This window comes from Aotus nancymaae, unplaced genomic scaffold (genome assembly GCF_030222135.1).
Source record: "Aotus nancymaae isolate 86718 unplaced genomic scaffold, 86718_ANA_hifiasm-v0.15.2.pri h1tg000010l, whole genome shotgun sequence".
In the NCBI taxonomy this organism is placed as follows: domain Eukaryota; kingdom Metazoa; phylum Chordata; class Mammalia; order Primates; family Aotidae; genus Aotus; species Aotus nancymaae.
Genome location: NW_026988421.1, coordinates 30,465,245 through 30,480,182, shown reverse-complemented (window position 1 = coordinate 30,480,182; position 14,938 = coordinate 30,465,245). Strand labels below are relative to the sequence as shown.

The 14,938-nt window shown below is 42.5% G+C and overlaps 1 protein-coding gene and 1 pseudogene across 3 annotated transcripts in view; both read right to left on the bottom strand.

Annotated features, from left to right (window-relative positions):
- Nucleotides 1-1,421: 1,421 nt before the first annotated feature.
- Nucleotides 1,422-2,395, bottom strand: LOC105708231 (signal peptidase complex subunit 2-like; annotated as a pseudogene).
- Nucleotides 2,396-7,547: 5,152 nt separating this feature from the next.
- Nucleotides 7,548-14,938, bottom strand: part of ERLIN1 (ER lipid raft associated 1) — a 38,933-nt gene continuing 31,542 nt past the window's right edge. For all 3 annotated transcript variants that reach the window (XM_012439532.2, XM_012439534.2, XM_021672949.2), the window contains 3 exons: nt 12,655-12,744; nt 11,709-11,788; nt 7,548-9,242 (listed from right to left, as the gene is read on the bottom strand). In XM_012439532.2, coding sequence (XP_012294955.1) covers nt 9,021-9,242; nt 11,709-11,788; nt 12,655-12,744 — 392 coding nt within the window. In that variant the 3' untranslated portion in view covers nt 7,548-9,020. The remainder of the gene's footprint in view (nt 9,243-11,708; nt 11,789-12,654; nt 12,745-14,938) is intronic.

The following is a 14,938-nucleotide window of genomic DNA, read 5'->3' as shown; positions in this document are numbered from 1 at the left end:
ACATTTAAAATAATGTTCTTATTGATATATTCTTTGATTTTTAATAACAGCTAATTCTCCAAGATCCTAAGATTTATTCTTAAGAGATAAAACTTACTATTAGTGTCTCATGGTCTGTACATTATTTTATGGGGAATTAAACTGTTACTAAAATCCACTGTGGTTTTCCTATTACTTATTGTAGCAAACATTGAAAATCTCTGTAGCACTAAAATTATTTGTTAAATGGTTTCAACTCTGATATTTTTCTCTTATGTCAGAGCCATCTCTCTGTATTTCCCACAGCAGACTATTTACTTCTATTAAGCAAACTTGCTGATTAGCCTGCATGCAGGTATCCATTAGCATAAGCACCAGGAGGATTTTTATGTAAAGAGCTTTAGGACCCTTGAGGATGGCGCCAGGGCTGAGGCTGGGCTTGTGCTTGGAGAAAAATCAAGGTAGAAAGAATCAACGGGGGCACCTCACATATATTTTGTCTTTCTTCCAGTACCTTCTGTGAAAGCTTCTAGTGTTTTTGCTGTTTCTGTGAGTGGACACTTTCAAATATTTCAGGGAAGTAAGTTATTGATTTTGAAATACTGTGGAAAGTTAGAACTTCAGTGTTGATTTGGATGTGGAAAGCAGGTGAATAAATAGAGGGAACCGGTAAACACGTTGGGTAAAAGGTACTTATGCAATGACCGAATCACGTCCGTCTCCTGCTTAAAACTCTTGTAAGGTGTTTTTTTTTTTTTTTCTTTTTCCTATATCATCTTTCTTTTTATTGAAAAACACTTTAGAAAACGTCAGTTAATAAAAAGTAACAATGAGTCAACAGGGATATACTAGTGGAAAACACAATATAAAACTAAAAATGCCATTAGCTTTTTTAACTGATTAAGAGCACAAAATTTAACAGGCAAAAGGTCTGTTTTAAACAAATTTTCTAAAGCAATGTATTTTTAAAATTTTCCCCATCAGCCGTGTACAACACTCACAAAAACAATGTGTGAAGGAAACCTGTGCTACACAAGAAGTTATATCCTGAATTCTTCAGGGAAATTGATGTTGAAATAGGAATTAAAACGAGTCAACAACAGGTTAATCATATTTTTAAATTGCATCTTCAAATGCTGCGTGGCACAAAGCTATACTGTATAAAGTACTGCTAGGTACAAAGGAAAAAGTCTGTACCGCTTCTAGCAAAAGTGCTTTTCCAGAAAACCAAATCAAAACAATGTCATCAGCCAACCAAGGAGGCTACAGCCGAACATCAGGGCTACACCTTTGCATATCTTGCTAGAAGATCCTATTTGTCCAGGATAGACTAAAATTTCAGGACAAAACAGGGACATTTTAAACATTTCTTACTTTACCCATTTAAAATTTTCTGTGTTTTCAGCATGATCCAGCAGAAAGAGAGCTGCTGTGAGAACTGGCTACTTTCTTTCTGTGGTGAGACTGTCATGGAGCCTGGATATTTTAGGCTCCTATGCATCCCTGACCAGGGTCCCGCCATGGTCAAAAAACTTAGCAATGAACTTGGTGAACTCAGCTTCCCGCAGCTGCCTTCTCCTCCCACGGATGAAGGTCAGCTTCAGGGTCTATTTGTCACTGACCCTTTTAAGACTGGAGGGCAGCTCCCAAATATCAGGATCCACTCCTGCAGGATCCTTGCCATCGGCCACAAAAAAGACACTCTTCTTTTGTGAGGTATAAATGGTCATGGCCGGGTGCTGCAGCTCACGCCTGTAATCCCAACACTTTGGGAGGCCGAGGTGGGCAGATCACTTGAAGCCAGGAGTTCAAGACCAGCCTGGTCAACATGGCAAAATCCTGCCTCTACTAAAAACACAAAAATTAGCCAGGCATGGTGACATGTGCCTGTAATCCCAGCTACTCGGGAGGCTGAGGCACAAGAATCACTTGAACCTGGGAGACAGAGGTTGCAGTGAGCCAAGACTGTGGCACTACATACCAGCCTGGATGATACAGCGAGACTCTGTCTCAAAAAATAAAAAATAAAGATAAAAATAAATAAATGATCAGAATCCCCATCATCACAAAATAGGACGCACATGGCCAAAACAGGCTGGCCCTAGAAAGGGGTGCATAGAATCCCAAATCAAAGTCACTATGGCAGGGAAAGAGGAGCGCATTCAGATGGTGAGGCAAATGTCAATGAGACCAAAATTCTCCACCTACTTGTATTTTTCCAGAAGTACCTTTCTGGCAGAATCATCCAGAATTTTTCAGAGCGGATCCATCCCACTTGTCAGTTTTTCCATGGTTCTCATCTGTCTTCCACTTATCCAAGAAGCCACTGAGGCCTGTCACACAGCTGGAACCAATGCCTGGCCCCACTACAACCTCCGCCACCACCGCTTCTCCTGCCCTGGGCAGCTGCCACCATCTCGCTGTGAAAAGCTTTGTTTGAAAGGGTTTCAACCTTTAGGAAAAGCCACTAATGGGTAAGAAGACTCTAGAAGGCCCACCATGCTCTACCTCGCCCTTCCCCTCTCCTCACACCCACCTCTTTGGTCTCAAGTTTTGGTGTTCTGATTCTCACTAATAATGTACCTATGTTTTTTTTTAAACGGAGTTTCGCTCTTGTTACCCAGGCTGGAATGTAATGGCGCGATCTCGGCTCACCGCAACCTCCGCCTCCCGGGTTCAAGCAATTCTCCTGCCTCAGCCTCCCGAGTAGCTAGGACTATAGGCGTGTGCCACCACGCCCAGCTAATTTTTGTATTTTTAGTAGAGACGGAGTTTCCCCATGTTGACCAGGATGGTCTCGATCTCTTGACCTCGTGATCCACCCGCCTCGGCCTCCCAAAGTGCTGGGATTACAGGCGTGAGCCACGGTGCCCAGCCCCTATGTCAAATATTTACCATTTCTGGAAGGTTCTCAAACTGAGGTTATCATGCTATCACTCAATTCCTTAAAAAAAAATAGCAGCTTGAGATATAATTCATATATCATATAATTTCTAAAGTATACAGTTTAGTAGTTTTTATTATTGTTTTTTTAATTTTTAGTTTTTGAGCTGGAGTCTTGCTCTGTCACCCAGGCTAGAGTGCAGTGGCACGATCTTGGCTCACTGCAACCTCCATCTCCTGGGTTTAAGAAATTCTCCTGCCTCAGCCTCCCCCAGTAGCTGGGATTACAGGTGGGTGCCACCATGCCCAGCTAATTTTTTTCTACTTTTAGTAGAGAGGGGGTTTCACCATGTTGGCCTGGCTGGTCTCAAGCTCCTGATCTCAAATGATCTGTCTGCCTCAGCCTCCCAAAGTGCTGGGATTACAGGCGTGGGCCACTGTACCCATCTTCTTCATGTTCTTATTGGCCATTTGTATATCTTGCCTGGAGAAATGTCTGGTGAGATCGTTTGCCGATTTTAACATTGGGTTGTCTTTTTATTGAGTCATTATTCCCCGATCTTTAACCGGCTGATGCTCTTTCTCATTCTTTATCTTCTCCCTCTTTTTTGATAACCCCCTAGAATTGCATTCCTCCCGCTTTGAGAGTCTCTCAATGCTTTCCTTCCCACAAGACTGCTGATTCTAAGAGAGCAGAGACTATGTCCGTCGTACTCACTGTTGTTCATTATTGGCCATTACTTTATACATTTTAGGTTTCCTGACAAGCATTTGTTGAATTGTGTTGAATGTGATTTTCACAGTTTCTCTTGTGTCAGGAGGGTTGCTGTCTCCATGGAAAAGATTTTTGGGTCACCTCCTCTCTAACCATTTGTGGTCCTGACTGGTACCGGTTGGGGATTGTCCCAGAGACTATTCATTCTTGTGGGCTAGTTGAGCATAGGTTTGGAGACTGCAGCTTCCATAGTGTTGGAGGATCCCTAGGGTGAAAAGCAGTAAGTGCAGCTCATGTGTGAGGTGAGATTCGGTCGGAGGAAAGTGAGTTAATGCCATATGAACTGTCTACCATGGCCACAGCTGGAGTTAGAGGTGAGGTGGAGCAGAACTGTGACAGGGCACCAGAGGCGTCAGACACACCCAGTTTGTCAGAAACTGCCTTATTACGTGTCTGAAATCCAGTTACAGTTATTGTGCCTATTCAGATGCACACCCTGACAAGACTTGCATATGGAGAAAACCAATCCAATTTTTTTTTGGGCAAATTGCCTTTCTACCCCTGCATCAATCACTTATTGAATGTGCTGTCCCCAGGGAGGGGATGTGACCTTGGCCCAGGGCAGGAGCCTTTCTTTAGCTGAGGAAAATTTCTGCAGAGTGACTCAGCTAAAAGCTGTGACCAGGAACACTCCCAACAACTGGGAGAATGAGTGGTTCACATGTGCAAACGGGATCTGAGTGGTGTGCTGTCAGCCTTGCGCTGTTCAGCTCCACCTGCTTTATAACACAAGTAAGGGGCGCTGCTCCCTCAGGCTCCAAAGGGCTGATCTTTCTGGAATCAGCTGTCATACTGCTGAACTCACCGAGATCACCTCTGCCACGCCCTGCAGAGGGCAGAAAGTCAGCCATGGGTCACCACTTAAACACACGGGCCATCTGATTACCCCTTTTCCTGACCTCGACTGCAGGGCTTAACAATCTCGAAACAGTCTCTAAAATCTCCCCTAAATTTAGAGCTTCCATCACCCTAAATATAATGGCTTCAAAGGCAAATGTAAAGGGCTGTGGTAATCTGGAATATGACAGGTTCAAACCCTTACTTTGCCACTCATGTTCATATGATCTTGAGTAATGTAATCTCTCTAGATCTCAGCTGTGAAATGAAGTAACAGTAGAGCCTCATAAGGTTTGCAATGGACAGTCTCTCATGCGTCCTAGCACTGTTGAGGCAAGGGGACCCAGTGAAATGCATTTTAAAATGCAATAGCTAGTGGTTCTCCCACTGCCTGGAACACACTCCACTATCACCATTGTGTCCTGTCCATCCTTAAAAATTTGGCTCAGATCAGACATTGCTTCCTAGAAACCACGAGGCTGGGTTGATCTTTACCGCAGCCCCACAGCACCCAGTGAACACGCTGCTCACTTACCATTCTATCATACTTGCTTACTTACTTGCCGTATTGCCCTATTCCCCCACCCACACACACCACCCCACCACTACATGGCTTTTTGTTGCCTCAGCAAATAGCACATAGTAGATGCTCAATAAATATAGGAAGAAAGGAAGGAGACTTTTTCTAAAATAAAAATTTAAAAACCCAAGAAAGGAGAAAAATTGATTGAAAGAGATAAGAAAAATCAGACAGGTACTAATTCAAAAGAAATATGGTAATGGAAACGAGTAAAACGTCATTCTGAGTTACGGTCTTTGTCAAAATAGACACTAGGCGTGAGCAATGAATTAACAAGAAATTAGTTTTAAGTACTTATACCAGGGCAGAGAACAGGAGAAAGATGAGAAGCTGGCCCAGCTTGTTGGGATGCTCCTGGAATGCTGTGGTTGGGGTTTAACATTCAGCTAGCTTAGCTCATAGCTGCTGAAGACATTAATCAACGTGTTCTATTACGCATTTGCATGTAGCAGGTACTGCGCTCACCCTCTCCACTATGGGAACTTATAGCTATTCAGAGACAGACACGTATACTGACTCCAGTAGTCAAGGTGAACTAATGTATCCCAGCAATTACCACATGCAAATCTCTACCCTAGGTGCATCAACATATCCTCCTGAACCCGCTGAAGAGCTGTCCTGCAAGGATGAGTCAACAGGCTCAGGGATGTTAGATAACTTCCCAGGACACATGAAGTCCTGACATGGACACTCTAGGCTCACTTCTAAGTTCTTTTTTCCATGACTCACTTTCCTGATTTACCTGCATGTCATATCCAACCTTTTGCTCTTTCATGCAACGAAACCATCTCATATGGGCCAGATACCATGTTAGGCATTAGCAACAGAACAACCCCCCCGGGAACAGCACAGTCAGCCCCTGCCCTCACAGAGGTTAGCATTTGTGAAAACAGACATTAAGCAGGTAATAAGAGGCATGAAGTGTGCATGACATGTGACAAGGGAGAAAACACAGGATGCTAACCCGGGTCAAGCAGTTCAAGGCAAACTGAAGCTCTTAAATCTGAAGTGACGAAGACTCATTAGGAGTTGGCTGAAGAAAGTCAGGACTACGAGGGAAGGAAAGTGAACCAGGCACATGGAACAATATATGCAAAGGGACAGAGAGAAGGTGCATTTAGGGACCGTAGAGAAGAGTGGCTGGAGAGGACGGCAGGGGCCAGATCACAAACTTCGCGTGCACACACTTGAGACTTAATCCTAAAGCAATTAGAAGCCACAGCTTCTATTCACAAAATTCTTTTGCCACAGAAAAGGCAGAAATCACTTCATTTTAATACCTACCAAAAGCCTATAGGATAGTCAGGTCAAATGATTCTCAGGTCCACAGCAACTGACATAGGATACCATGGGGTAGATCCCACAGGAACAGAAGGGAAGAGCTGCTTTCCCCAAAACTCCCATTACCACTCCCTGCTGGCCCAGGATCACCAGGAAACTGATCCTAGGAGGAAATAGAGAATGCTCGGGAAGAGTAGGTCCAACTCTGGCCCTTGGGCCACTAATATCTTAATTATCAAAATTGATTATATTGTGCCATTACATTGCCAGTTATAATTTATACAAATTTTCCTTCCTCTGGCTTGATCTGTCTCCTCCCCTACTCAGCATAGAAGTATTTTTGCTCTCACGCACAGATCCCAGTGGCCTGATGCTCCATCCTCCCTCCTTGCCCCTTTCCTGCAGGCCCTGTCCCACAAGGAATTAGAAGAACATCACTTGGTAAATTCCAGGAGTCAGCAAAGAGTGGACACCTTGTTTTAAACATTCCTACACCAGGTAAGCAGTATTCTGGGAAGAGTGTAATAAAAGCCTCTACAGTTAAGTTAAACCAGCAAGTAAACTAGCTCCCTAATTGAAATGTGCAAGACAGCCTTAGGAGCATGTTGACAGCAAAATGAAGATGCGGGAAAAAAATACAAATCAGTGATAGTAAAATAATTTTATTTAGTTTCTTATTTTAAAAAAGGTAGCATTTCAACATATAAATTTAGACTCAAGATTACAGTGTATATTTGCCAAAATGAACACCCCTGAAAGATGGCTTGCCTCAGAGCTGAGTGGCCACAGAGAAGCGTTTCAGCAGAAGTGCTTTCTGAAGACTTCACAGCGGCATTTCCCTGTTCCTCAGCCCCGCCTCCAGGGCTTGTGGCTGCTAAGAAAACCCACAGCCATCACTTTGGGGCAATAGCTTTTGCTCATGTAACTAGAAAACGTCTCTAGGAGTGAAAGCACAGAGGTCAATGATCCAGATTTCCCACAACAATCATCTGCGGCAACAATTTGACAGGTAAAGAATTTATTTTTATAATCCAAAAGTTCTTTTAAGAACTAAAGAACACAAAATTCACTCATAAAGAGAATTTATAGAATTAAATGAGCAAAAATGAAAAATTCTTTTCTCCATATTACAAATGCCTCTATAGGATAAGGCCCAGGGGAAAGACCCATTCACATCTGGGCTTTCCTTTCCCAAATAAAGTGTTTGGCACAACCAACAAGCTGTCACGAGACTGACAGGCCTGACAGCTGAAAGGTTTCTAGAAGTGGTCCCATGAATTTTTTTGTTGAGCGTCAACATAGTGTATACAAGAGGTGTCTTAACAAGCTGCACAAACTCAGGCCGAACTACGCAGCACACTGCTCCAGAAAAGTTAACTGAAGGGAAAAAAAGGTCCACATGAAGTAGATCTCCTATTGCCACGTTAACTCTGTCATCTCTCATGGAAAATTAAATTCACTGGCTGCCCAGGATGTCCATGGAATCCTGATCTCCTGGGGGAGGTGAGAGCTGGAGAAACCACTTGAATTTAAGCATCTCAGGGCCAGGTGGGAAGGAGACAATGATGACCAAGGAGGTTTTCTAGGTGACTTTTTGTTACACATTATGCGGGCTCCAGACGAACAATCTTAAGGAGAATCAGTGTGCTTGTGACCGTGGCAGCCCTAGGACTTGGGCCTTTAGACAGAGGTGATGGGGCAAATGAATATACCCCAGATCCAGTTTTAAAAATATAAACTTCCGGCAATTATGATACAACACTGTGCAGCAAACTGCTAGGAATTGTACGCTGCTCCTATTTGTGGTTAAAGCCCTGTCCTACTTTTGGCCAGTCAGAGCCAAAAGGTAACACACAAGGAGTTGGCTGTGGCTAAAAACAGGCACCTTAGTCAAGCATGGCCTGCGGCAGTGATGCTGACAGTCACCACCCAATGGAGGGAATGCAGGGCCCCAGGGCTTTGGTTCAGAGCAAAGGTTTCATCTCACCCAAAACCTCAAACCAAGCCCCCTGTATCTCTGAGCTTGTGAATACAATAAACTAGTGATTAGGAATCTCTACGAGGACTCTCTGGTTGGGTAGCAAAGCTCAGGTCCCTGCAGGCCACCACTGTGACTGCAGGAAAACAGAAAGGTGCAAATCGTATCAAGTAAATGGTTGCTCAAGTGGAAGATCATTTCCTGGGGAACTTCAGCAGCCTGGAACTTAATCACATGGATGAAGGCTGGGACTGGGTACCAAACAAAGAGCCTGGGTCCCAGATAAAATCAGTCTTCTTGAACTTACCATATCTTTCTCAGGCCTCTCACCTCTTGAATAGCTCAGCACACACTTCCCCAGGGGACCCATGTAAACATTATTCAACAGATCTCAGCTTAGGAAAACACAGCTTGTTATATAGTGTTTAACATTCCAGTGCAGGCAGTATCTCAGCATCAGACTTTCCTCATTCATGAGTAGCAGTTTAGAAAGGAACACATATAGGATACAAGACTGTGGCTGAAAAGACCATTTGTGTGTCAGACAGCTGGCTCTATCCTCCACTCAGTGGACTACCCAGGACTATCGCAGGAGAGGCCGAACAGATGAAGTGTAAGTTCTCTGAAAATCTTTAGAGTCCGTATAACCATTGTTCCCACTTAACCCCTTGGGCATCTTGATATGGAGAACATTTCCACCTCTTGCATCAACCTGTGCTCTCTTCGTTTTGGATGAGGTTCTCTCCAGAGGGTTCAACAGCCTCCTTAGAGGGGAGTGAGCTTTCTCTTCCAGTCCTAATATCTGAATATTTCAAAGCACATGAGGAGTCCACGAACACGTTAGGGATGTTGCTGCCAAAGTAGATCTTACTGTTAGAAGCAATGGCCTGGTACTTTTTGAGCTCCAGATATTCCGGGGTCAATTTGTGCTGTGTGTGGGGCAAACGAGAGCAAAGGCATCAGGATAATTTGATGTAACAGTCTTCTCTCTCCCTACATACATTTCTCCTGTTGCTCTCCTGAGTATCAGGAGTCAAGTCTGAATAACTGCCAATGACCCTCTCTCACTTTGGAGAGTGGCTATCACATTAACAGGTGCGTTCCTGACTTAAAATTCCTTCAATAAGCTCCTGACTGAATGCAAGAGCAGCCATTCACTTTTTAATAAAAGGATGGGGGAGGTTGGAAAACAATTTGTGATAACTAATGATAATAACTAATATTTCTATAATGACTTTCATTTCATCTAGTTGAATTCAACCTGGAATTGGTCTGGAGTTTCTGCTGACTCTCTTTTCTAAAAAAATTATTTTTATTTTTGTAGAGATGGGGTCTATGTTGCCAGGCCGGTCTCAAACTCCTGGCCTCAAGCAATCTTCCTACCTTGGGCTCCCAAAGTGTTGGGATTACAGGTGTGAGCCACTGCACCCAGCCCTTTTTTTTTTTGAGATGAGATCTCACTCTGTTGCCCAGGCTTGAATGCAGTGGTTCAATCACAGCTCGCTGCTGCAGTCTCAAACTTCTGGTCTCAAGCAATACCCCCATGGAGGCTACAGGAATGAGCCAGCACACCTGGTTCTCTGTTGATTCTCTTGAGAGACACAGGTCAATGGATGAAAGGAGAACTTCAAAGGAAGGGTTGGTGCTCATTATCTTATCATTAGCTGTGATTCTGCTTTTCTTGAACAAATTCTAGAACTGGAATAAAATCTCAAGATGTCACCTGATCTGGCCTTTTGCCTTTCCCCAGAAGCTGGATGTTTAAGCTGTTTGTGATAGATAGATGTTTGTCGACCACCAGATCTCCCTCTGTCACAGTGTTTTGTTTAAATCAGGATGTCAAGATATATCTAACCAGAATCTATCTGGGTTTGATTAAAATTCATTTCCACTGTTCCCTGGAACATATGGCTTCCAAAGCCCCTCAGACCCTTCTGTGATCCTCTCCTTATCTTGAGTCCCGGCCTGTCCTCCAGGCAAAAGCCCATCTTGTCCTTCACAGTCCTACAGCATTTATTTTCTGCACTTTGACATCTTTCACTCCTTGGATCTCTATCTTCTCCAGTTGATTCATATCCTTTGTCGAAACACTGCATTCAAATCTGGTCATAGTGCACAACCATATTACTTCCGCGAGCCTTTTTAATATAGGTTAGTATCTGAGTCACATTTTTCAAAATGGCCTAAAACTACTCCCCTTTCTGAAAAAGGCTGACCTCAATGGCAAGGTTTGGAAACTTGCGCCTGACTAGCTTCTTCCATTAGATTTGGACTGCTAGTTTCCTCAACTGGAGTTTCCTGTTGTGCCTTTCTCTTGGCCAAATTCCATTCTGTTTCTATAGAACTGTGTCTTTCAATGTTAAGTTCATTTTAAAATTTATATTGGTTTTCAAAGTACTGACAACATTCATTCTAACATATCTTATCATTTCTTCTAAATATGGATTATGTTGCTCCTCTCTAAATTGAAAGCCCTGTCAATATCTTAAATTCTGACTCTAACCCTTCAAACTGCATCAACCACTTTAGTAATCTCTTTCTCAACCCTTTCTCTGTTCCAATCTGCTCCATAATAACCTTATAAATCTTGGATATATCCTTTCCCTCTCAGAGGACTATCAGAGTTCTAGCTGCCTCTTAAATGGCCCCTGCTCACTAGCCGTGTACCCTCTAGCTAGCTTACCCCAGTCCTTAGACCAAATTGTCACCTATATATCACCCAACTTCCCTTCTCAAGTTATCCCACATGAAATTCCTCATGACTGGAATAGTTTTTTAAATCCAATAAACAAGGAGTACTCAATGGGGGGCATTTGGAAATACGTGTGTGTGTGCGCGTGCGTTTGTGTGTGTGTATCTGTCAAAACAATTGGTGAATACTACTGACATTTAGTAGACAAGGGCTAGAGATACAAAATATCCTACAATGCATGAGATGGTCTTCAACAATGAAAAAGTATCTCCACCCAAAATGCCAGGAATGTCTGATGAGAAACACTGCTCTAATCAAGTTTAGTATCCGCCCAAAAAACGACCTTATTTGGAAGGATATTCTAAATGGACTTACTTTTATCCTGTCACTCTTATTTCAGAAGACCTTCAACTTCACTAATTATTGAGCCTTATATAGTACAAATGAATGGATTTACAGCACGTGACCTGTGTTTATGTACGTTAGCCTTTGTCCTAAGCGTTCTGCTTTTATAAGGAACTATACAAAGTTCCCTACCCAACGAGTGTGAAATATTTCTTGCTAACTGACTAATTCTGGAGGATGTCTTGATGACTACACTTTGACACTGGACAAAATCACTACTGTTATATCAGAGCTCCTGAAAAGACAAAGCAAAACCCCGAAGTGCATCATTAGGAAAGTGGCCCTGGGAGCCAGTCACCTTGTTTGAAGTAGCATATTTGTGTGCAGCATAATATTCAGCATCTGCTTTCGCCTTCTCTCGGGCTAGGAATGCAGCATCTAGCAAATAAAACAAAGGAAAGGTGTCAATCCATTCCCTCAGCTGGTTAAGAGTCCCTTTCTCCACTGCCTAATATTTTGACTGCTTATTTCACATTGAAAGTTTTAAAAAATATTAGCAGTTTTCAAGTCCCGGTCCCCAGATAGCTCCTTCTCAAAGACGAATACTCTTTTCACTGTCAAGTAACTCTCAGCTCATCTGAACCTACTTGTTTTCTACTCTAAGTTGTTCCTTCTTTCCTCCACCCACTCTCCCACTTCCTATCACCCAAAGCCTCACACCCCACTCAGGTGCTAAGCTTCAAGTATAATATGTCCAGACACAAAAGCTCTGATCTATTTATTGCATTGTCTCAAGCCCCTCCGAATTTGATCCAGAATCAGTCAACAGAGGCAGACAGGAAGCACAATATATAAACAAGTGACTTCAAGACTGAGCTAAGAACAACATCTTACTACATGAAATCAAGGATTTTGAGGCCCTCCATAAAAATTGTTTTTTTTTTCCCCAACTAATTTTGGTTTTTTTGGACAGATGGAAAAGAAACTGGTGGTGATGGTTTTTATTATCTTGTATATTCTTTATAATTGATTATGGATAGTCTGCCTGAAAATAAAGTGGTAGCTAATAAGCTCCAATTTAGGGAAGGAAAGGAGAGCTGAGCTACCCACAGTCACAAACAAACCCAAAAGCTAGATATGCGATAGCAATTTTAAAAAATTTATTTAGACTACCAGGCCAGCTACTTCCTCCTGACCACACTATTCTGTCTATGACCTTCTCACCCACAACAATCAAAGGCCTGATCCCTGGAGCAGGGAGAAGGCAGTCCGGGACAGAGCTTCATCCTCTCCCCACAATGTACCTTCTATTTCAGAAATGCGCTTTTCAGTTTCTTTCTCCATCACTTTCTGCTGAAACCGAATTTTTGCCACTTGTGCAATCTTCTCTGCTTCTATAAACATGCAACAAAAGAAGACACATTCAAAACCATTTCTACACAACCTGAGGCACTTCGAACCAGCAGCACACAGTCTAACACTGAATTACAGAAAGTTTTATGTGCTAATTGCTTCACTAAGTTTTATCTAGTCAGACTGTAAACTACTCAAAGGGAAAAAGGGAATTTTCTACTTTACTCTTCTATTTTGACAGTGCTAGTTTTGTGTGAAGAAGGAAAAAACGGTTAACAGTGCCAGTCCTTCATGCAACTCTGTATCAATGGTTGACAAGCTAATGGGGAAAAAAGATACTTTATGAAAGTACCACAGAACAAAAACAGAGCAATATAAATGCATGGCAACACAGGACAATTAACTAATGTGGCAGGAGAAATGAGTGAGGTAAGTGAAACCAAGGAAGGCCTTCTGTAAGGAATCTTAAAGGAAATAAGGGATATGACCTAGGAAGACATGCCAGGAAGCAAAGAAAAAGACAAGAGCCAGACATGGTGATTCACACCTGTAATCCCAACATTTTGGGAGGCTCAGGCAGGAGGATCTCTTAAATCCAAGAGTTCAAGACCAGCTTGAGCAACATAGTGAGACCTTTGCCTCGACGAAAAATTTAAAAAATAATCCGAGCATGATGGCACGTGCCTATAGTCCCAGCTACACAGGAGCCTGAGGCAAGAGGATCTCCTGAGCCTGGGAAGTCAAGGCTACAGTGAGCCATGATCATGCCACTGCACTCCAGCCAGGGTGACAGAGTGAGGCCTCGCCTCAAAAAAAAAGAGAGAAAGAAAGACAAGAAGGCACAAATGAATAAGTCACAAAGGAGAGGTGATATGGAGCCAGCTGATAAGAGAAGACAACAAAAAATAAGAACAGAAAGAGGGCTAGGAGACCTCTATCCTAGGTGACAAGCTAAGGAGCTTAGTTTTACTATACTCAGGATCTACTGTTAAGTTACCATTAGGGAAATGACATGATGGAAATGGTATCAGAAGAGGAGTATTCCAACTGCTGTAGGGAAATAAAGCAGAGAGCAGGGTGATTCATTTAAGAAGGTGAAAACAAGCATTGGGAATGAACATGTTGGTGCGGCAACCAAGTACATGCAGGGGAAACTCAACACCCTTCATAAACCTCTGGCCTACCCAAATGACCCAGGACAAGGAAGACTCCAATTACACTTTATATCCAATCACTACTATTCTTCAAAAACATTCTCAATTTTCCTTTTCAGTCAAAGAAGATGAGTATTTTAAGACATCTTATCTCTGACCCCTAGGGAAAGTGCATAATGGAAAGAAAACTTCCAAGTGATTTCTTCAGTCCAGCAAACAGTATACTTTATGAACTACTCCAGGAGGTAATTCCCTCTTTCTCCATCAACGTAAAGTCAATCTATATTACACCATCCAAAAACTAAATACTGTGTTTAACAGGGCTAGAAATTGAACTGAAAGTAGAAACCAAGATAAAACATGAATGAAAGGTGAGGGATTCAAAGCCTGCAGCTGGAACCCAGAGAATGCTGCCTGAAAATAGGAGGACTGTTGTGGTAATCCCATTCAACAAAGCTCTTTGTCATATGGGAATAAACCGACAAAAAGCACCTCCAGACTTCTAGAAAAATGGTGAAAAGGTCTGAGAGAAAACCCTTTAGCTAACAACACCTTAAAATGCTAGATGAAATTTAGAAATTTTTTTTTAATGCATAGCTGAGTTATAAGAAAGAATAAGAGATCCTCAAGTGACTAAAGCCAAGGGGGAGCTGAGAGCCTGAATGTGGCACTGCCAGGGTGGTTATGAGACAAGAAGGGAGAGGGACCTGATTACCCATGCAAGGCCAGAAGATGAGGCCTTGTGATGTTAGAACTAAGACCCTTGCATAAAACTGAGACTTCTAGAGGGCTGCAACTTTAATGAAAGGGGAACTAAAACACTCTACCAACCAGCCCAGTTAAGAAGTAATCTTTCCTCTACGTAGACGCATCACAGTGAAATTGAAGAACACTCAAATACAGAGGGAAATGTTAAAAGCAAAAAGAGAAGAAAGGCCAATTACTCAAAAGGAACAATTAGACTAACAGCATACTTGTAAACAGGTACAAGAGGCCAAACAAAATTGAAATAATACTGCAATCATGATAAGGAAAAATTGTCTTGCTTTAGAATTGTAGGCTAAATTACCATTCAAGAATG